This window comes from Tursiops truncatus, chromosome 11 (genome assembly GCF_011762595.2).
Source record: "Tursiops truncatus isolate mTurTru1 chromosome 11, mTurTru1.mat.Y, whole genome shotgun sequence".
NCBI classification, from domain to species: domain Eukaryota; kingdom Metazoa; phylum Chordata; class Mammalia; order Artiodactyla; family Delphinidae; genus Tursiops; species Tursiops truncatus.
The window spans coordinates 57,327,701-57,348,722 of NC_047044.1; the positions used below are offsets into that span (position 1 = coordinate 57,327,701).

The following is a 21,022-nucleotide window of genomic DNA, read 5'->3' on the forward strand; positions in this document are numbered from 1 at the left end:
CCCATTGTCTTTGGCAACTAGTGACCTTTGGAAAGCACTTTCAGCAGAACAAGAGCCAGATCCAGGTGGGCTGCGGGATGACTAGGAGGTGAGGAAGTGGGGAAGGGAAGCCTGGGACTTCATCAGGAAATTTGGCTGTGAGAAAACAAGGTGGGGAGTGGCTTATAGAGAAACAGTAAAACACACTTTTAAGGGAGACCTTACCAAGGACAAGGGAAGAAATCACTGAGACAGAAGTTAACAAAGAAAATGCAAACTGCCCAAGTCTGCATCACTTTTAGTTATTTTATATATTTTTTGTTTTAGTTTCTTAATTTTTTTTGGAGTATAGTTGCTTTACAATGTTGTGTTAGTTTCTACTGTAACATATATCCCCTCTTTTTTGGCTTTCCTTCCCATTTAGGTCACCACAGAGCACTGAATAGAGTGCTCTCATTAGTTATTTTATATATTGAGTCTTTGTAAGTACCTCAGGAATGAAGATCTGGAAGGGCCTTGATTTAGTCCAGAGAAGGGAGATTTATCACTTGTCAGATGGGAGAAAGCAAAGGGATCTGTATAGACAGAGGTTAAGTGTGTAGGTGGGGGGGGGGAGGTGAAGAATTTCACACACTCAGTCACCTTAATTTACCCTTTAAAACAGACAGAGTTGTTGCCTAAGAGAGGACGGTGAGAAGGGATCTTGAGGAGTGAGGGTTTAGACCAGTTGCTCTGGAGAGTGGGAGAGAAAACAGCGGGGACACACAGAAGGAACGGTAAATCAGCACCAAAGGTCAAGTTACCTCTGGAGCTGTTTTTAATTGCCCTAGTGTTTTGGTCGTATGGTTTTCTTCACTTATCTCAGAAACTCTGAAGGAAGAGCAGAGAAGACAGGTAGGGCTATGCTCTAAAATGGGGGGTAGAAGGGTGATTGTGGTAAACAATCTTGGGACAAGAGAGCTGAGCTCTTGGCGAGGGAGGGTTGCAGACACACTAGAGGGATGGAACTGATGCTGGGGCTGAGGGTGGTCTGGGGAAAACAGTGAAGAAAACAGGATACCATTTTTTGTTAAAAATTACGAACAACCTAGATGGATGTCCACCAATAGTGGAATGGTTGAATAAATTATAGGATACGTTTATGAAAAATCATGTATTTTTTTAATGAGGTAAATATGTATCTTGACATGAAAAGATCTCTAGGACATATTGTCAAGTGGGGGAAAAAAGCCTGCGTGTAAATATATGGAAAAACACCTGGAAGGATATATCCCACGCTGTCATAATGCCATTACATGCAGGGAAGGGAGTGAGACTGGGGAGGGATAAAGACTTACAACACCGGAGAGCCATCATTGAATTTATTTTATTTTAAAGGTATCTATGTACATCAAGTAAATACACACTGGGGTTGGTGCAGTTTGGTTTGTCTTTCACGCTGGCATGCAACATTTTGGCAGATGTGAGGGGGCAGGCCAGGTGCCCCTCGTGGAGACCCTGGCTCTCTGAAAGGAATGTGGTGAGAGGGTGGGAGGAGGGGGATGTGGAGTGAAGCTTCTGGTGAAGGCTTTGTGTGTGTGTCGTTTCTTGTTTATGTAAGTGAATTACATTTCCCTTACATCTTGCTAAAGAGAAGGCTGTTCCCTCTGTCACCTCTCTCCTCATCTGCCCTACACCTTCACATTTTCTTCTGTGTTTTAAAAGAGTCATTTGGTGGCAAGATTACATAAAGCTCACTGGATTCTTGGGTGCCCTGCTGGCCGACATTAGCACAAGTCTCCAGGTGCACAGGTATCTTCCTTCCTCTCCACTTGCGTCTGGAGACAGCGTGGCTCACCAACCCCACCCTTTCCCTCTTTGCTTGGGGCAGGGGAGCCAGATTGAACCCGTTTCCTCAGAGCAGTGGTTTTCAATCTACTCTACAGAATCCTTGGGGTCTCTTAAGGACTGTTCAAGGGCTCCTCAACTAGTGAAGCATTTTCCACCAAACAACAAAAATGCAAACTGCCCAGGTCTGCGTCACTTTTAGCTATTCTTTATGTCAGGGTTCTGTATAAGATTGGTTCTGAAAAATGTCTGAATATCACCGCCTTGGATTTATTCTACACCCCTCTGGTATTTTTTTTTTTTTCCCTGCATTTCTCCTTAATTGCTAAAAAGGGCCTAACAGGTAAAGGGAGAAAGGACTTTTTCGCTTGAAGGAGTCACAGGCCAATACAGGCTGTATTTACCAGCTGACACTCACACTGAGCTTTCTTTCCTGACTTAGAAACTAGGTGATGGGTTGCCCTGCTACCCTGTTCTTCCAACCCAGATAAGACTGGCTATCTGGACACCAGGTTATATTTCTTGATTTGGACTGGCTTGTGACCTCCACTCTCCATCCCTGCAGTTACCTGGAAAGCCACCTTAGCACCATGTGGTAGGACAGGATATGAAAACAAAACAATAGTCCTGTCAATTCCATAGGGAGTGGGGGGCGCCCCCTGGGTCAAGCCCTTGGGCTCCTCCACCTCTGGAAAATCTGCCCTGCCCTTTTCTTTAAAGTGCACTTAATACCAGATGAGGACATTACAGAGGGAATTCTTTTTGGAAAAAAACATTTTTTAATGTGTATCATCGGGGAAAAGTCAGGCTCCAGCTTGAAAGGAAGGCATTTCGAGATACCTATTTTGCCAATGAACTGGAAGCCCCCAAACCAAAAGGTGGAGACGGGAAGAACATGCAGCCCAATATGGGACAGAGAAAGGAATCCAGCCCATCACTCTGGCAAAAAAAATACTTAGGAATTTTCCAGTCTGTTTACCCCCAAAGCCAAAGAAGGACTCATTTTGCTTACGCTTGGCTATAACTTTCACCGTGGACAGATGAGCAACCATTTGACAGATTGTTGGAAATGGGTTGGCCTCCTCAAGGTTTCAAAATAATTTTAAGCAGCTTTGGGTTCTGGTCATGAGCTCTGGGGTAGAGAATATCAAAAGGAGTTTTGAGGAGAAAGGGAAGTGGTCCCTTGAGCAATCCATGTTCTTGGTTGTCCAGGGGGCACAGGAAGAGGGAGGCAAAAGGCAGACTTTGGGGGGCAGAGGTGCACACCCAGAACCCCTCCGTTGGGGTGAGGGGTGTCTGAAGAAAATTCACCGTATAATTTAAGCAGTCCTTCCATTTCACCCTCCCCTGTGCTAAATGTGGAAGAGGAGGGAGGAAGAGTCTATTTCTGTATCTTCTCATGACGCCAAGACATTCTTCTGCTTAAGGCTTTGTGTACGTGCATGTGTGTGTGTGTGTGTTTGTGAAGGATCACAGCCCTCTAGCTCCCATTTTCCTTTTATCATCTCCGTGACTAACACCATTCAGTGTGAGAGATGCATATAGGAGAGGAAGAAGAAACACTGACCCTCCTCCCTATGGCCCCAAATGAGGAGGGTATACTATGCTTAGAAATTGCTAAATACATCATTAGATACTAGAGAGTATGACAGAGAGAAGAGAGAGACATAGCAGCAGCTTTTGATATATAGATACAGAGTACAAAGAGATACAGAGTAAGAGAAGACATCATACATAGTACAGTCGGACAACAAGGATTGGGGAAGGGAGTTAGTATCAGAGACCACAGGTTTGCAGCATGCTGAGAGAAGAGGCCTCAGTCCCTCTTAGAAACTGGGGAAGAAAGAGAAAGAGGTTGTGAGGAACCACCTTGCAGCCCGGTCACTGAAGAGGAACAGGGTGGCATCTGTGCCAACTTGGGTTTACAGTCCTGTTCCTTTGATATCAACAGCCAGACGCCACCCTGCCATCTCCTGCTCCTCCACCCACAGGCCTTCCCTAACTCTCCCTCCCCCATTCCCACTGCTTGCTTCTCATGCCTTTCTGCCTACGTGCACCTGGCCTATTACCCTGGAAAACCCCTGGAGAGGGCTCAGCTTGGATGCCGCCCACTAGGAGACTGGCCATGTTCTCTCGTTTCTCGTTCTCCAAGGATCCAAGGTGGACAATAAAACAGGATCCCAGTGCCCGTTTTGAGCCATAAAGCAACCTGGCGAGAAGCCTGGTGACACACAAGAACCAGGAAGGTGCCTGTGCTGCTAGGAGAGCACAGGGAACAGGGGAGAGGACCCAGGACAGAGGTGAAGGTGGGGCTTGGAGGTGGGCACACAGCTGTTTTCCACCTCCACTAGCAAGATTGGAGGGGAGTGCTGATACAGCAGCTAGACGAACAAAAAGTTAGACTTCCTGGGGCATTTGCTAAAGCTCATTGGTGACATAGACAGATATGAGGAGTATAGGACACAGAGATCTCCCAAGGTCTCCTAATAACCACTAGGTTCTGTGACCTGTGTTGCGGCTCTAGATGGACACTGCCCATGCCCACTTCTTTTGACATGTTGCAGCGACCCCTAGTGGCATAAAGGCGGTACTGTGGTTCCCACTACGGCCAAGCACAAGGGGGGAGGGGAGGCCAGTGCCTAGGGGACACGGGGCAGTTCTGATGTAGCCCCTGGGAGGGGACAGCAGGAGTTGAGGGACAACTATATAGTAAAAGTTTTGAGATGATTTAAAAAAAAGCAGGAGAAACAAAGAAGCTGAGGGCAAGAAAGGAGGCAACCTGAGGCTGGTCAGAGGAAGCGGCCTGAAACTACCTGAAAGTGCAGGTATGCAGCAGCCCGTGTGGGAGATTAGCTGGCTGCCGTCTCTTGGTGGAGAGGGAACAGCTTGGCCTGGTCATCAGCCTCGTAGCCGCATGGCAGGTCACTCCTGGAAGAAGAGACCCAGCATAATCACAGCATTGTCAGCTCCGTATAAATGACAGCATTCCTGTCACTTTGCTCTCTCAGCATCCCGGTGAGATAATGAAGGGCAGGAATACAGGGCAAATCAAGGCCAGAGAGATAGAGCTGACTTGCCCAAGGTCACAAAGTTCCCCAAAGTAGGAGGGAAACCCGGGTCATCAGACGTCCATGGCGTTTTCTCCCAGCCCCCATAGCTGGCATGGGGAGGAACCACAGGGAGAATTGGAGGAGGGGACAGTGTTCTACACCGAGGCTGGGGGTGACTGGACCTCCTGGACAACACAGTGATGGCGAGAATGGTTCTCATTTCCTCCTCCTTTCCCCAAAGTCTCCAGCGAACCTCTAAGTAAGGCATGAGGGAAATGTAACCATTTCTTCTGGTCCCACCCAGAGAGCCCAAGAGCAGTGGCAACCGGCGTACCTATTGTCATTGATATCTGTGGCATTTCCTGAGGAGAACATCATGGAGAACATGAGATTGGAAGAAGGAAAAAAGAGATTGGGTGTTACTAACGGTCTCCTCAAACCCTCTCTCATCCTAAGCCCTTGGAGAAAGAGGTAAGTGTCTTGGCAACATAGCTGCCATCTGGGTCTGTGGCACTCGTCTTAAACTACCCCAAGCTGCATCATTATTTTGTTTGAGAAAAAGCCTCCCTCAGCCCTCACAGAGGAGAGGAGAAGGGGAAGGGAAGGGAAGGGTTGGGACAGGCACGTGACCAGAGGAATCCACTTCTAAGCGTCCAAGACCCTGAAGGGATGCAGTGTTTGAGCTGTAGGTGCAGGGTCACTTACTTTTCTGATACTTTTCAACTTGCCCTGGGGATCCCACAGGCTGGTTACCCATCTTTTTCACTCACCATTGTCCATGTTGGCCTTCTGGTAGGAAGCCAAGGGGGCTCCAGAAGATGTGGCCCCACTGCTGGTACAGGAGTTTGCAAAGCTGGATGGAGCAGAGGAGAGAGATGCAACCTCTGGCACCCACCTTCCACTATTCCGAGGACCACTGATCCACACTCACCCTCAGGGATGAAGCCATCCACCCCTCCCATCCCCAGAGACCAGAGGACAACAAACATGGCCTCAGGCTGGGAGGGCAGATGCCCACCTTCTAATCAAAGGTGTGAAGTTGAGAAAGGGTTAGAAATGAAGCTACTTAGGAAAAGAATTAAGTCTCACCCAATAATTAACCCAGTCTTATGCCTTATAGGGTGCAGAGAGCCTTGGGTTGGGACTTCAGCCCGCCCACGGTCACTCACTACATGTCTGAGGTGGAGCTAGGTGCCGCCTGCAGGTACAAATTCTGGTAGTTCTGGAAGAGGCTGTTGGTGTAACTGATGCACTCAGGGCTCCGGGTGCCATAGGCGTTGGTGGGTGAAGATGCTGGGTAGTGGCCAGGCCGGACGGGTTTGGCTGCGGCAAAGAAAGGAAAATGACCGTGAAGAGGCTATTTGTTACCTTGCAGTTGCCCTGCAAGGTCATTTAGCTAGAGCTGAACTGAGTTGCAAGTAAGGTAATTCACTTTTCTACTGTTTTGTAGTGGTGGTGGGGTGAGGCTGGGGTGGGGTTACACTGAGGAATTTGCTGGGTTCCCCCAGGTGGTGATCCCTCCCGTACGCCTGTTGACGCCCACTCCCCACTCACCAATCTGGGCAGAATGGCCCCGTTTGCTGGAGCTCTTGTACCGAACGGCCTCCTTGATGCGGTCCACCTCCTGCTGGTACCGGCGCTTGTCCTTCATGGCGCCCTCCTTGGCCTCCTTCAGTGCACCCTCCAGGGCCTTAACTCTCTCAGCCGTAGCCCTAAGTCGTTTTTCCAACTTAGGAAGCTCACAACGCAGATCTGCATTGTCACGTACCAGCTGTGGGACGAGCCCCGGCGAAGAGGCGGGGAGAGAGGCGAACAAGGCAGCGGAGTCGGGGGTGAGGGTGGGAGAGAGAATAAGGAAAAGTCATGTCAGGGAAGGTGGAGACCATGTGGTTTCCTCCAAAGGCCTCATTCCCTTTACCTAATTGCTGTTCTGGCCAGTTCTTTCCTTCTCCCTTTAGCAAACGGTGGTCAGGCATTAAAAAGTTCCATCATTTTCCAGGCAGCAAAAACATGCCAACTCCTCTGTAGCCCAGAACGCTTGGGAGAGCAAGAGTTCCAGTCTCCTCCTGGCCTAAACACCACCAACCCCCCAATATCTCACAGCTGGTGCCAGACCAACAGCCCCAGGGCAACCATGGGAATGAGGCCCCTCCCCCTCCCCCAGAGATGACTCTGTGGGCATGCACAGGGCGAGGCAGCAAGAGCACAGTAGCAGTTTGGAGGGTGGAGATGGTGTTGAGTGCAGGTTAGGTGCAGTGTAGAGCAGGAGCAGAAGCTGGAATACAGGAGCCCACGCACCACACACACACGCACACACACACAGACACAGATACACATACACACATGGCCGCCCCATAGGAAGGAAAGAAAATGTTTTGAAGTCTCACAAACATTTGTGCTCATTACCTTCATGTTCAAGGATTTCCTGGGCTGTCCCTCTCCCCATTTAAATTAAGCTACAGCGTGGTATTAACCACCTTGCATCCAGAAAAGACTTCCTGATCTTTTTACAAGGTTTCACACAATGACTAGGGCCCTACAGATTGCAGGAGGAGCCGGCCTTGGAAGATATCAGGTAAATCAGTGCAGCAGGGAACACTGGGAGAATTGTCCCTTTAATTTTGGACAATCTACAGATTATAAACAATGTTTTGCTGTGACAATAACTTAGCTTAATTTGTAATAGGGTTATGGCCCTGGCTATTTAAGATTCTGTTGACTGAGAGGTTTCTACATCACTCATGTTTTCCTTTCTAGTCTTGTGTCCCCTGAGGTAGGATATTAGGAGTCCTCTCTCCTATTGGTGAGTAGCTTTTGGTCTTTGAGACTTAGAACAGAGGCAGAGCCTTCATGGGGGAAAAGGAAAACAGCCTGTGATGTCCTGAAATGTGCCACAATGTGGATGAACCTGGAGGACATTATGCTAAGTGAAATGAACAAGTCACAAAAGGACAAATCCCAGATGATTCCACTTAGGTGAGATTCTTAGAGTAGTCAAAGTTATAGAGACAAAGTAGAATGGGGGTTGCCAGGGGGTGGAGGAGCAGGGAATGAGGAGTTCTTATTTAATGGGGATGGAGTTTCAGTTCTACAGGATGAAAAGACTTATCTCTGGAGAGGGATGGTGGTGATGGCTGCACAACATTACAAATGGATTTAAGGCCACCGAATGGTGCACTTAAAATGATTAAAGGTCATACATTTTATGTTATGTGTACTTTACTACAATGACAAAAATTGGGGAAAAAAAAGCAATGTAATATGCATTTGGATTAAGAAGGAAAATGAACACAGAAATGAAAAAGAATGACAAAACCGATTACAAAAGTTTCTTCCCTTTCAACTTTTCTATAATGTTGTTCACACTGTTTTATAATAGGTAAAGGGGGAAAGATGGTACTAAAGCCCTCTGCAGGTCGAAATAAAATAAATAAACCCTGTGGACTACCACTGGGCCACAGTTCTAGGATTTTCTTCATTATTTAAAAAAATAAGAAGATGTACTGGGTATTTACTATATATGCTGGGTATGGCACTGGGAAGAAAAGAAGTTGAAGCTGTAGTTTAATGAGAACGTGAGTTTAAAACGAATTTTAAGGTGGATTCGAAAAGAAGGGAATGAAGCATAGGTTAGGGTTTATTTTACGAATCAGTTAAAAGAGCCAGTTGACAGTCTGTTGCATCTGTCTTCAAGGCTCAGCTATTTGGCGCTAGCCAGGGTGATCCTTCTATGTATGCCCCAAACATTTCCTGTCCTGACTCCTTTGGACTGCCCCTTCCACCTCCCCACCCCATACCTTTGAAACCCAGTCTTCCACCTAAGGAACCGCAGCAGCAAGGAGGGGGATAGAGAGGCAGCAACTTAATACACAGGAGTTTTCACTGGCCCTGACCAGGGGCCAGTTGGGCCGTCTGAGGACATCATGTAATTGCCCTGTGTGCCTGCCCCAGGCCTAGGCAGAGGGAGTCCTCTCCATGAGAGAAAGCCCAGCTTCCTGACTTCTTGTCTCTCTGCTCTCCGTCTCTGGCTAACGTCTGACCAGTATCCCTTGTGTACGGTCACGGCCCCATGCCTCTGAAACCTCTATCAGTTTCAACCTTTCCCTCCAACAGCGTAGGCCTGGGGAATTCCACTTTGAGCAGAGGCAGGCTGGGAGCTTTGGGAAAGGGAAAACAGGCATAGAACCAAGAACAAGGTAAAAGTGGAACCAAATACGGGATAAAGAAGGGATTTGTAGGAAAGGGAAAAGGGAAAAGTAAGGAAAACATGCAAGTAGATTTTCCTAAATCCAAGGGCTTCCAAAGATTTAGGTATCCTAGGTTCCCGGCCTCAAGAGTTCTCTTCACCCCTTACCCTCACTCTTACCTGTTTGTGAACCTTTGTAAGCTGTTCCAGGTTGTTCTCAAGAAAGGAAATCTTCTGCTTTTGGGAGTGAATCCCCCCACTGTCCTCGGGCTCCATTTCTGCACTCTGATGAGAGACAGAGGCAGGGGAAAGGTGTGGCTGTCCTGAGGCCAATCAGGTCCCACCCAGACCAGGTCCAGCCAGCCCCACTGAAGGCCACAGGGTCTGGAGAAGCCTGGGGAAAGAGGAAGGATATGGGGGCTGGGGAGACCCCGAGACGGCACTCACTTTCTTGACTCGAGTCGTGACGTCTTGAACGAACAGCTTGCGAAGGTTGTGGAGGGTCTGGAGTTCCCGGGCCTGGAAACAATGATGAAAAATTGGGGTCCTCCAAATACCCGGTCACCGTTCCCCCTCCCAAATTACTGGACCCTTCAGTCTCTCTAGACAAATGAGTCACTCATCCTTTAGGAAAAGGTGCGTCCTGATCATGCCACAGACTGACTCTGCAGAAAGGCTAGGAGGAATGGGGTTAGGAAGAAATCGGGAGGAAGAACTGAAGCCCTCCACCCATACCCTGTTAACCTGGCAGGGAAGGAAACCACTCACAACTGTCTCCTCCAGACCCTTGAGGTCCTGCTTGGACTGCTCGTGTCGCTCATACAGAAATCTGGAGGAAGAGGGAAACAGAAGAATCCCTCAGGGCCTCCCTGCCTCCCTCTCTCCTCCCTCCTCCATTCCTTTGATCTATATTTTATTATTATATATTACACAAGTTACCCATGTTCACAGTGCAGAAATTAGAAAAGAAAAAAAAAGATAAGTAAACGAGTTCCATAAAAAGCCCATGATTCTACTACTTACAGATCAAACCACCGGGAACATTCTGGTGTCCATCCTTCCAGACTCTTCCATGCATGCATATCCCACATAACTGTTATGGGATTACACCATTCCTACTGTTTGTAACCTGCTTTTTACACGTCACAAAACATCCCCCACATCCTTCCATGTCTGCTAATATTGAACAGAAGCCTCCCTTTTTCCCCCTTCCCCACCCCATCGAACTGTTCTTCTGAGGCACTTGCTTCCTGTGGTCACCATATTCACATCTAGATTGTGTCTTGCCTCTGCAGCATGTCTGAGTAGGGTCTGCAGGCAGACCCGTCACTCACGTCAGCTCCTGGAGTTTGGTGCTTTTCTCATGTTCTTCATTCTTCAGCTTCTCATAGTCAGCCTGAAGCTTCTCCAGCTCTAACTGGAGCTTCTGATTCAGGCTGCGGGGGGCAAAGAGGTATTGGGGAGAACAAAAAGACGTCAGCAAGAGGCAAAGGGAAGCCCAGCTCCTCAAACACTTTCCTTCTTCTATACCTTCGGGTATCAGAGGCAGACTCAGGCCACTGCTTCCATGACAGGGTGAGGGGCCCTGAGCTATCTAATCAGAATAGCCTTGCAGATAGGGACTAGTCCTCACTCCTTGTACCTCCTGGAGTTGGGCTGTCATTGTCAGGGGAATGACACATGGAAGGTAAAGAACCGGATCCTGGTGCAAGAGGGAGCATCTGAGTAGGCACAGCAAGAGGAGGGGACCAGGTGGAGACGAGCCTCCCTGGGGAACTCTTACTCTTTGAGCTCGTCAATGGTCTTCTGCTTCTCATTGATCTCGTCCCGGAGCCGGGCCAGCTGCCGGTGATGGGCCTCCCGGTGGCTGTCCATCTGCAGCTCCAGGGCCTTCTGCAAACAACCCCACCCCAAGCTCAAAGCTAGACTCCCAGACACCCGCTCAGTGAGGACCAGCACAGCCCTGCTGGGCTCCAGTCCTCCCCACGCCTTCCCCACTCACCTTCACATCTTCTGAGTCCTGTGTGTCTGGCTCCTTATCCTTCAGGGCCACTTCATGCACAGTTTCTGAGGGAGAGAGGGGAAGACAGCTTACATCAGACCTACCTCCTCCGGACAGAACTTCACATTGTGACCAGAGCTCCAGGCACAGCAAGGCACGTCCACCCAGAATGGGCCCACAGGGATGTTCTTCTGGGTGAGGACGGTCCAATTTCATACAGCAGGGACACAGAACAATGCAGGGTTTATGGTTCATGGAAGCTGAGCTACGCGCAAGAGCGTGCTAAGCGGCATGTGAGTTGGACTCCACGATTTCAGTCTAATGCTTTGGTGAGTGTGCCGTTGGGTGGTTTCCTGTGATGTTTGTCACTTTCCCTCCCTGTCCCCTCTGCGATCTTAGATCCCAGGATGGGGGGGTTGGACGTTTAAGAGGGCCTCACCCTGGGCTTGGAGCTTGGCCAGCTCATCACTCAGGGAGTCATAGGACTCTTCCAGGTGCCGCTTCTTGAGCTCCACGCTCTGCATGTATTCCGTCAGGGAGCGGATCTTGGCCTCATGCTGGTGGGGTGAGGGTTCATGAGAGGAAGAAGAGGGATGCAGCAAAGGACCCAACTCCAGGCAGTGCAGACCTCCATAAGCTCCAGCTCTCCTCCCTTCCTGCTACACCTCCCATGGGGATGCAGGGTCGAGGGACATTCCTCTGGAGACCCTTCCTTTAGACCCTCTTGGATCAGAGGGCAGTACCCCCCGATCCTTCACTTCTCTAGCCTGGACCCTCTCATGCTTCCCCCCAGCTCTTCTGTCCTTGACTTCAGTTGACCCTAGGCTCTTGACATAAACATGGGTGCTAGGAGTTATCCCATAAGCACAGAGTTGCCCGTCCTCTCCCATGGCACCCAAAGGCTCTGGACCTCTGCACTCACCTGGGAGATGAGAAGCTGGCAGGATGAGAGCTCCCGCCCAGTCACTTCCATCTTGCGGTGACATTCGACCTGGAGGTTCTCCAGCTGCCGGCACCGTTTTACCACAGACTTGACTTCGGATTTGATTTTGCTGATGTAGAGTCGGGCCACAGTGAACTCCTCCTCGATGGCCCCGCTGATCTCCACCGGCTGTGGGAGAGCAAGGGAGGGAGGAGGTGCCTCTCTGCTGCCGGGAAGCCCTTTATCCATTTCCTTCTACTCGGCCTAGCCCCCAGGCACACACACCCAGAGACACAGGGACTCGGGTGGGACGGGTATGTTCCAGATGACTTCTAGCAGCTCTGTATCACCTGTCATTTCACACTAAATCCCTCTCTCTGTGCTTAAAGATCCAATTCTGACAGTCACCTTCTTTCATCCTGTAGAGCAATAGGATATTCTGTAGTCAAACTGACCTGCTTGATCACCCAGACGGGTCACTGTCACTGCCACAGATCTGCATATGTCATTCCTAACTGTGTGCTCCCATCTCCAAATCCTGCTGTAAGCACATCTCCACTGCTTCTTTATTCAGCAATGTGAATTTCAGTTGGTGTGTGGATTTAGAATGTGTATTTCAGTTGAGTCTATGCAAACCTCTACCTGCTTTCCTGTGTCTAGTTTGCAGGCGTGTTTCCTGGATCTTTGGCACCCCGCCTTCCCAGTATCCCTGAGGGCCTGGATTGTCTCACCGGCACCTCCCACCAGGGCCCAGAACGAGAATGACCTGAACAAGGCTGCCGCCTCTTTCTCCACTCACCAGCTTAATCTCCCCGTTGCCCACGATGACACTGAACTCACTCAGGTCCTTCATCAGCCCGTTCAGCACCTCAGCAATTCGTTTTCGTTGGTGTCCACTGACCTCCTGTAGCCGCTGCAACTCAGACTCCAGGGACAGCATGGTGGCCTGGGGACAGCCCTTCAGGTCATCCCATCGCCATCTTCCTGCTCCCCTCCCCAGCCCAGGCGGAGGCCTCTCCCTTCATGCATGACCCTGATGGCTGCGATGAAGAGAACACAAGCCCTGCAGAAGGGTCTGGAAGAGAGAGGGGTCAGAAGGGCCAAGTGCAGTGGCGGGATGGGGGAGTGTCCCACGACACACTGAATGGCAGTGCAAAGGTGCAAACGTGATCCTGCCCCATCAGGAAGCAGAGGTCCCTTTGGATGTGGAGGATGTTCTGAGGCCAGGGAGCTCCGAGCCGGCTACTCACCACCTTCTGAGACAGCTCATCCACCAGAAGCTGGTTCTGCTGGCTCTTCTCCTCCACCTCCTGGGACTTTTGGTCGTAGTTCATGGCCAGCTCCTCCAGTGCCTGCAGCACCTCCTTCACCTCGTCCTTCGCGGCGTCATTCTCCGACTGCAGGTGGCTCAGCTCCTGCTGGACCTTCTCATTGTCTCCTCGAGTGGACACCAGCAGCTGCAAGGGAGGGGCGAGCCACGTGAGGAAGTCCTCTGCCGGCGACCACTTCGACGGCCCCTTGGTCTGGGGAAGCTGAGCCCCCCACCCAGGTATAGGTCTAGGAGAGAAGCAAGGGCCAAAGCAAGAGTCAAGAGGAAGTGGGCTTTCCGCTTCACAGAAGTAGGGCAACAGAATGAAGAAGCACCCAGACTCCGGCATCCGTGCTTTAAGCAAAACCCCAATTAAGTTTCCAGATTTCTAGAGTCTTGGAGGGTGACTCAGCCCTAAGCAGAATGCCCCTTCTTCCATCTTATCAGGAAAAGGTCTTTTTGATGCCTTTCAGGGGTGAACACACAACCCTCTCCTCTCGTGTCTTGCCCTCCTTCCCATTACCTCTTCCTGGTCCAGCATCTGCTGCTTGAGCTTCTCTATGAGTTGGCTCTGCTGGTTGATCTCATCATCCTGTTGGAGGCAAAAGGGGTAAAGGCGGGGTGAAGGGAGCTACTCTTTCCAGTGTAGACTTACAGGGTTGGGGTACACGTGGATCCTGATACAAATCCAGCTAGTTTAGGCTTTGATTTAGAAACTCCACATCCTAAAAAAAGAAAGGGGTCTTTCCCTCGGCTTCTTTCCTTGAGCCCTGCCCTCATTTTTTTAATCCCTTTCTTCCTAGAAGTTGGTATAACCTTGACAATGCACAGCAAAAGCCTTTAAATGTTCATATCCTTTAACTGAGAAATCCCACTCTCGCGCTCCATTCTAATCAAATCATTCCAAAGCAAAGTCTTACGCACAAGAGACAAAGATAGTCATTTCAGAGCGATTTATAATAGCAAAAACAACCAACCAACAAAAAAACAAACAAAAAACCCTAGAAGGCCTGTAACTAAGTAAATGGTTAAATACATTCTGATAAATGGACTGTTAGGCAGCTGTTTTAAAACACTTTTATGAAGAGTTGTTAACAAAGTAGGAAATTGCTCATTATATAATGAGGAATGGAAAAATCGGATGCAAAGTTACATATATGGTATCATCTCAATTGCGTGGCTTTATTTCTGAATGGTGGGAGGAGATGATTTAAATTTTCTTCTATGTATTTTTATTTATCTTCCACATTTTCAATAATGAACATTCATCTCTTTTAAAATCAGAAAAACAGCAGGATAATCTACTTCTTTAATCCCTCACTTACCATCCCACTGGGCTCTCACCTCTGTGCCCTGCCCGACTGTCCTTACCTTGTCATCAAGCTGCTTGTAGAGGCGGCGGATCTCCTCCTCATACTTCTGCCGCTCCTCAGGCGCGATGCGCACCACGATGGATGAGTTGTCGTTCACGGGCGTTTCCTCACAGAGCTCAGCTCCCAGGGCAGCATCCTCCCCAGCCAGGCGCTCCGTCTCTGGCACGTCCTCTCCTGGCAAAGGGGTGGAACAAGGTGAGGGATGGGAGAAGGGACAGCTGCATCCGAGGGTCCTTCCTCCCTCACTGTACAATGCGGAGACCTCCAGGCCTCCATCTCTCTTGCCAAATGGACCGTCAACCTTTCGGGGGGTGGGGGTAAAGGCAGTCAAGCCGCTCTCGCTTTCTCTCATGACTGCTCTACTGCACCCCTCCGGAAACGCAGCCCCCCTTGGAGATCGTAGGAGCCCTCTCTGGCTCCCTGCACCCACTGGACCCGTTGCTAACCACTGCGCCACCGGCTCAGCTCTGTCTCCAGCTTTGCAATCGTCTCCTTCTGAGCCTTTGTCTTCTCCTTCTCCTTCTCATATTTCTTCTTCCACTGCTCGGCAGTCAACTCCAGATTCACGGAGGCAGTGTTCTTAATGGTCTTTGCCCTGGAGAGGAGAACGAAGAGATGAGACCTCCATTAAGGCTCACAAGACCCTGAGGGGAGAGCGCTGCAGGGGCTGCGGCAGGGAGTTAGGGGACCCTGCCACCGACCGCTGTCCAAACATCAGGGTGGACTTGGTCTCCGCATCATTGTAGTTGGACGGTGAGCAGCAGATGAACATGGTTGTCCGGCAGTTTCCTCCCAAGGAGTCCTGGAGAATCCGTGTCATTTTGCTGTCACGATATGGAACGTAGCTTTTCTGGGGAAAGAGAGAGGCCGCAAATCAGAAAAAAAAATTCAACGGGGGAATCAGAAAGGATGGTGGGGGAGTTCCCTGGTTGCCTAGTGGTTAGGCTTCCGGGCTTTCACTGCTGTGGCCCAGGTTCAATCCCTGGTCAGGGAACTGAGATCCTGTAAGCCGCATGGCACAGCCAAAAAAATTTAAAAAATAAAAATAAAGAAGGGACGGTGGTGCTGACTAGGGGCGGAGCAACCCATGAACTGGCATGATGAGGTGGGGCATTAGGAGAAGGCAGAAGACGGGGTGGGGCTTGAGGGCTGCGGACACCTAAGGAGCACTCACTGTGCCCTCAGCCAGCGCAGAGATCACGTTCCCCAGAGCTGACAGGGACTTGTTGATATTCTTGGCCTCGTCCAGCACGGCTCCCTCTGCTCCAGTCTTGCTGACCTACCAGGGCACGAAGGGGTGAGTATGTCGTGAGCGGCTGCAGAGGGAGTGGGCTCTCCCCACCTCTTCTCCACGTAAGGTGGCTTAGTCCAAGGAGACGGGGAGAGGGAAAGGACAGAGAAGGCCCTTCCTCTGTTTCCCTAAACGCTCTTGCTACAGACCTCACCCCCCCCCCAACACACACACACACACACGTTATATGATTCCATTTATGTGCAATGTCCAGAAAGTCAAATCCAGAGTCAGAAAGTAGATTAGTGGTTGCCAGGGGATGGGGGAGGGGAGAAGAGGGCATGACTGTCAACAGGTGGTGAAAATGTTCTGGAATTAGTGGTGATGACGCACAACCTGCCAAACATACTGAAAGTCACTGAATTATATGCTTTAAAAGGGTGAACTTTATGGTATGTGAATTCTAGCTCAATAAGAAAGTTATTTTGATTTACAGAAAGGCCACCCCCCTCCAAGGCTTCCTTCCTTGCCCACCCCACCCCGACAGGACCCCCAACCTTCTCGCTCCCTGCCAGGTCCACTAGATACAGCTTCCCACTGAGCTTCTGCTCGGTCTCCATGTTCTCCTGCTTGATGTTGATGAGGAAGATGCTATGGCTTCGAGAGCTGTGTTCATTCATGTCTGTAGGAGGGAGGATGAAACAGTCCCCGTACCACCCCCTGCGTAACGGAAGCCCTCAGCCCCGGATTCCACGGACCACTGCCTCCACCCGCCAAGAGAGGGGGTGTCCGTCGGGACTAGCCTAGCCCCTACGTCTCCCCAGCAGCAGGTCTCAGGGTCACACAGACAAGCGTCCCTCCTCCTCTGGAAGACTGGAAGACACAGCCTTCCCTTGCTCACTTTCGCGTCCCTCAGCCCCAGAGGGCACAGAGGAGAGGCAGACCCCACGGTCAAGATCCCCTTATCTCCCCACTCACTGGTGACAGCCACATGACGATTTGATTTCCCTTCATCAATCACATCTAAAATTTCTTCTGGGCTGGACACAAAGCGCTCAGTACAACCCTGTAGGGGGCAAATGGACAGTGACCCATGCACTTTGATCCGCAAATTAAATTACCGGCACAGGGACCAAATGACCTCTCAAGACGGTGCCTCTTCCCGGGCTCCGGACTCTCCCCAGCCCCTTGGCATGTCTCACCCCACCAGGATGTCCGCCCTCCAACTTCTGGGTGGGCCTTTGGTCTACCGTCCTCCTACACCTGCACTCTCAATACACGGGCCCCACCTGGGTGTCCCATCCCCACTCTCACCTTGACAAACGGCACTCGGTTCTTGTCCTCGTGCACAGACAGATTTGTCTTGGTCACTGAATCAAGACAATTTAGGGTGAGCAAGGCCAGCACTTCCAGCCCCCCACCTCCCCAACCCCTGCACGCTGCAGTCTACTCGGATGGTGGATTCCTCTATGTGCAAGAGGGAGGAAGACTCCCCTGTGAAGATTAAACCCCCTGCACGTGCTGAAGGCTGTTTTTCCTCCTGCAGGATTCCAGCCCCAGGGCTGCAGCTAGACTCAGGCTGTTTATATGTGGGCCTGGGCATCTAAGCTCATCTTCTGACCCTTTCGGTTTGGGAAATTCTTGGTGAGTGGAGGCAAGGGACATGAGTACAAGTGTGTGTGTCCTTGTGTGCCTGCTGCATCACTCGCCAAACAGTACCAAAACCCAAGAGCCCAAAAGCAATGTGATCTTTCTCTTCCTTGCCCTCCTCACCCCACTCACCGGGGTTAAACACCACTCACCATCCAGAAGGTCGCGGATTTTGTCCAGGTAAATCTCAAAGTAGGAAACCTGGTTGGGGAGAAAGGAGAAGTATGACGTGAAGAGGGCCTATCTTAAATCTGATACAGGGATCTCAGGCTAACGCAACCCACTCAAATGGTGGTGGTGGGAGGGAAAGGGCAGAAGAGACTATGTTGGCAGAGAAGAACTTAGGTAACCAGGGTGGAGAATAAGTTGGGGCGCCAGGATCTCAGTGGGTTCATACTAGATCTTCCCCTCCCAGTCCCATAAGAGGATGCCCAGCAGTCATGCCCTGATCACCTTGATGTGGAACTCAAGGTTCTCATCCATGGAGTAGATGTGGTTGAAGATGTCTTGGGCAATTCGAGGAATGATTCCCATCAGCTGAGGGTCGTGCAGCTTTCCCTGGGGAGTAAGGGTATTCTGGAATGAGGCTGGGCTCAGGAGGGATCAGACAACTTGGCGGTATGCAGATGAACACAGAGATAACAGCTGCTAAGGAGACTATCCTAACTTAGGGGGTGGTCACTACCTTTTAGTGGAAGGAGGAGGGACGTGAGCAGCTCTCTGGACTTTCATTGCCGCTGCTTTTCCAGGTGAAAAGAAGAAAACTGGAGTAGTGGAAAGGAGGGTGAACTGCAGCAGGCTGAAGGGATTCCATTAAACTTCCACTATAACGCTGCCCTCCGTTCATCCTCTGTACCAGGCAGCCCTCAATTTCTAGATCTTTCCCTACTGAGATTCCTTGGCCTCCTATTAACACTCCCAGCTCCTCATTCCCATAAAAGTCAGAACCCTCACCTCCATAGTATGTGTCTTCCCTGAGGATGTCTGTCCATAAGCAAAAATGGTGCCATTGTAGCCAGCAAGGACATCTGAAGAGATGGCAGAGAAAGAACACTGGTAGAGAGAAGTGGGGTAGGGAATGAGGAGCCTGAAAAAAGTACATTCTAAAAATACATTCATTACCTTTGACAATCTGCATGGCACACGCATGGTAAACTTGCTCCTGAGTCGTGTTTGGAGGGAATACACGGTCGAAGATATATGGCTTCCCCTGGAATGGAAATAACAGATGGCAGACATCAGCAGGCAGGTGTGAGGGAGGAGAAACACCCGAAAAGGCACCCGTTCTTCAACCTTCTGTACACGTGGACAATTATGGGGATGAGGGAAACCAACGAGAGGCAAAATTTAGTACTGACATCAGGAGTTGTGTCTGTGGGGTAGAATGTCATTGAGGAGTGTCACACAGCGAGACTGCATGAGTGGATCTCAGTCTTGGTGTGATGATTTAGCACTCACCATCCCAGACCCCCAGCCTGGGAAGCCAAATGGGAAAAGACAAGAGGGCCACAGGCTGTGGAGAGTGAAGAACAATATATTAACATTAAAAAATCTACCACTGGGGGCTTCCTTGGTGGCGCAGTGGTTGAGAGTCCGCCTGCCGATGCAGGGGACACGGGTTCGTGCCCTGGTCTGGGAGGATCCCACATGCCGCGGAGCGGCTGGGCCCGTGAGCCATGGCCGCTGAGCCTGCGCATCTGGAGCCTGTGCTCCACAACGGGAGAGGGCACGGCAGAGAGAGGCACGTGTACCGCAAAAAAAAAAAAAAAAAATCTACCACTAAGTTAAAAAATATCTTCCTCAATAGATCCATATGTCCTGATATGAAAAGGTGTTGAAGATGTATTAAGTGAAAGACGCAAAGTTAGGGACAGATGTATAGTATGTTGCCTATTGTGTAAATGAAATACACAAATACCGAACTACTGAGCTGTTGTGGAAATATTAACACAAGCTCTCTCTTTGTGAAAAGAATATATGAAATCAGAAATATTAGGTTTCTGACTTCCCTGGTGGCACAGTGGTTAAGGATACACCTGCCAATGCAGGGTACACAGGTTCGATCCCTGGTCCGGGAAGATCCCATATGCTACAGAGCAGCTAAGCCTGTGCGCCACAACTACTGAGCCTGCGCTCCAGAGCCCGTGAGCCACAACTACTGAAGCCCGCGCGCCTAGAGCCCGTGCTCCGCAACAAGAGAAGCCACTGCAATGAGAAGCCCGCGCACTGCAATGAATACCCAATGCAGCCAAAAATAAAATAATTAATTAATTAAAAAAAAAAGAAATATAGATCTCCCTTTAGGGAAGCAGCTTTAAGTTAAGAGAAACTGTGAAGCAAGTCACTCAGACCTCCAAGTACTTTGTTTAATTCAGATAATATGTTATAAATCACATGTGCTGATAAGAATGCTAAAGATACAAAATATTTACAACCCAGGGAGCCAAACAGAATATATTTGCTATCTAGTCATATTAAAGGGAAGATCTCTGGTAAGATTAAATGTGACTATGCTTGTTCTCCATCATAAGTGACAAACTACTCAGTCGTGTTTTCCCGTCATTCGGTATAAAGAGACTATGACTTAGTTGTCAAATTATTTTACTAGAGTCCATCTTTCTTCAACTGATATGTAAACCTTCAGATCTATGGACACCAGAGTTTGGGAGACACGTTTTAACTAATTAAGAAAAGTCATACTTTATTATAAGGTGTATTTTTGGATCCTGGGACATAATAGGTCCTTCAATTTATTCATTCTCTATCCAATCACATTATAAAATATCTTATTAATGTTATTAGCTTCTTTGTTCAGTCTTTTGAGTTACCAAGTATGAAATCATATGCATGTAATAGTTTTGTCTCTTTCTTTCCACTGTTAATACCACTTATTTTATTATTTTATCTTAGAGTCCCCCAAACAACATTAAATTGGGATCACTGGTTTCCTTTTTACTATGATGTATGCTATTGGTGTCAAATAAACAGTCTTTGCGGTTCAAAAAAAAAAAAGAAATCATAAAAGTTGGCTAAAGCTGAAGATGTGGGTCTAGGTATAGCTACAATATTGCATCAACATGTGGAGAATTTTTTTCCAGAAGGAATTATATAGAAGTATTAACGTACCGCAAAAAAAAAAAAAAAAAAAAAGTATTAACAGTGGTTATTTGGGGGAGAGAAACTGGGAGAGAGGAGGCTTTCATTTCTCAGTCTGTATCCCAGAAAGTTTACATTTTTAAACCATGTACAAGTGTTTTGTTTTGTCTTGTTTTATTAATGCCAAAGAGAGTGAGACGATAGTGTATTATTTTGTTTCCTTCTTTTTACTTCTCTGCAAAAAGGAAAATATTATTTATACTAATAAATATTTTTTAACATTAAAAAATTTTTTTAAATCTGGCTTATGATAAATATCTACCTGGAATATTTATCTGGTCTCTGTGGTGAAAGATTCTGAAGCCCAAAAAACAGAATCCACAAAGAGAAAGAAATT

The 21,022-nt window shown here is 49.1% G+C and overlaps 1 protein-coding gene across 3 annotated transcripts in view; it reads right to left on the reverse strand.

Annotated features, from left to right (window-relative positions):
• Positions 1–561: 561 nt before the first annotated feature.
• The window catches only part of KIF5A (kinesin family member 5A), a 32,107-nt gene continuing 11,646 nt past the window's right edge, over positions 562–21,022 (reverse strand). The window contains exons 2-29 of one of the 3 annotated variants that reach the window (XM_073788473.1): positions 18,652–18,739; positions 18,484–18,557; positions 17,983–18,087; positions 17,682–17,730; positions 17,194–17,249; positions 16,858–16,945; positions 16,437–16,561; positions 15,823–15,927; positions 15,350–15,498; positions 15,095–15,243; positions 14,647–14,822; positions 13,799–13,867; positions 13,217–13,423; positions 12,766–12,912; positions 11,967–12,155; positions 11,484–11,601; positions 11,045–11,109; positions 10,826–10,935; positions 10,377–10,478; positions 9,811–9,871; positions 9,490–9,561; positions 9,223–9,327; positions 6,411–6,627; positions 6,026–6,179; positions 5,627–5,709; positions 5,191–5,218; positions 4,620–4,734; positions 562–2,938 (exon numbers count right to left, since the gene is read on the reverse strand). In XM_073788473.1, the coding sequence (XP_073644574.1) occupies positions 4,656–4,734; positions 5,191–5,218; positions 5,627–5,709; positions 6,026–6,179; positions 6,411–6,627; positions 9,223–9,327; positions 9,490–9,561; positions 9,811–9,871; positions 10,377–10,478; positions 10,826–10,935; positions 11,045–11,109; positions 11,484–11,601; positions 11,967–12,155; positions 12,766–12,912; positions 13,217–13,423; positions 13,799–13,867; positions 14,647–14,822; positions 15,095–15,243; positions 15,350–15,498; positions 15,823–15,927; positions 16,437–16,561; positions 16,858–16,945; positions 17,194–17,249; positions 17,682–17,730; positions 17,983–18,087; positions 18,484–18,557; positions 18,652–18,739 (2,970 nt within the window). In that variant the 3' untranslated portion in view covers positions 562–2,938; positions 4,620–4,655. Of the gene's footprint in view, positions 4,735–5,190; positions 5,219–5,626; positions 5,710–6,025; positions 6,180–6,410; positions 6,628–9,222; positions 9,328–9,489; positions 9,562–9,810; positions 9,872–10,376; positions 10,479–10,825; positions 10,936–11,044; positions 11,110–11,483; positions 11,602–11,966; positions 12,156–12,765; positions 12,913–13,216; positions 13,424–13,798; positions 13,868–14,646; positions 14,823–15,094; positions 15,244–15,349; positions 15,499–15,822; positions 15,928–16,436; positions 16,562–16,857; positions 16,946–17,193; positions 17,250–17,681; positions 17,731–17,982; positions 18,088–18,483; positions 18,558–18,651; positions 18,740–21,022 lie in introns of all 3 variants that reach the window. The other 2 variants (XM_073788472.1, XM_033866408.2) reach the window with 2 other exon arrangements.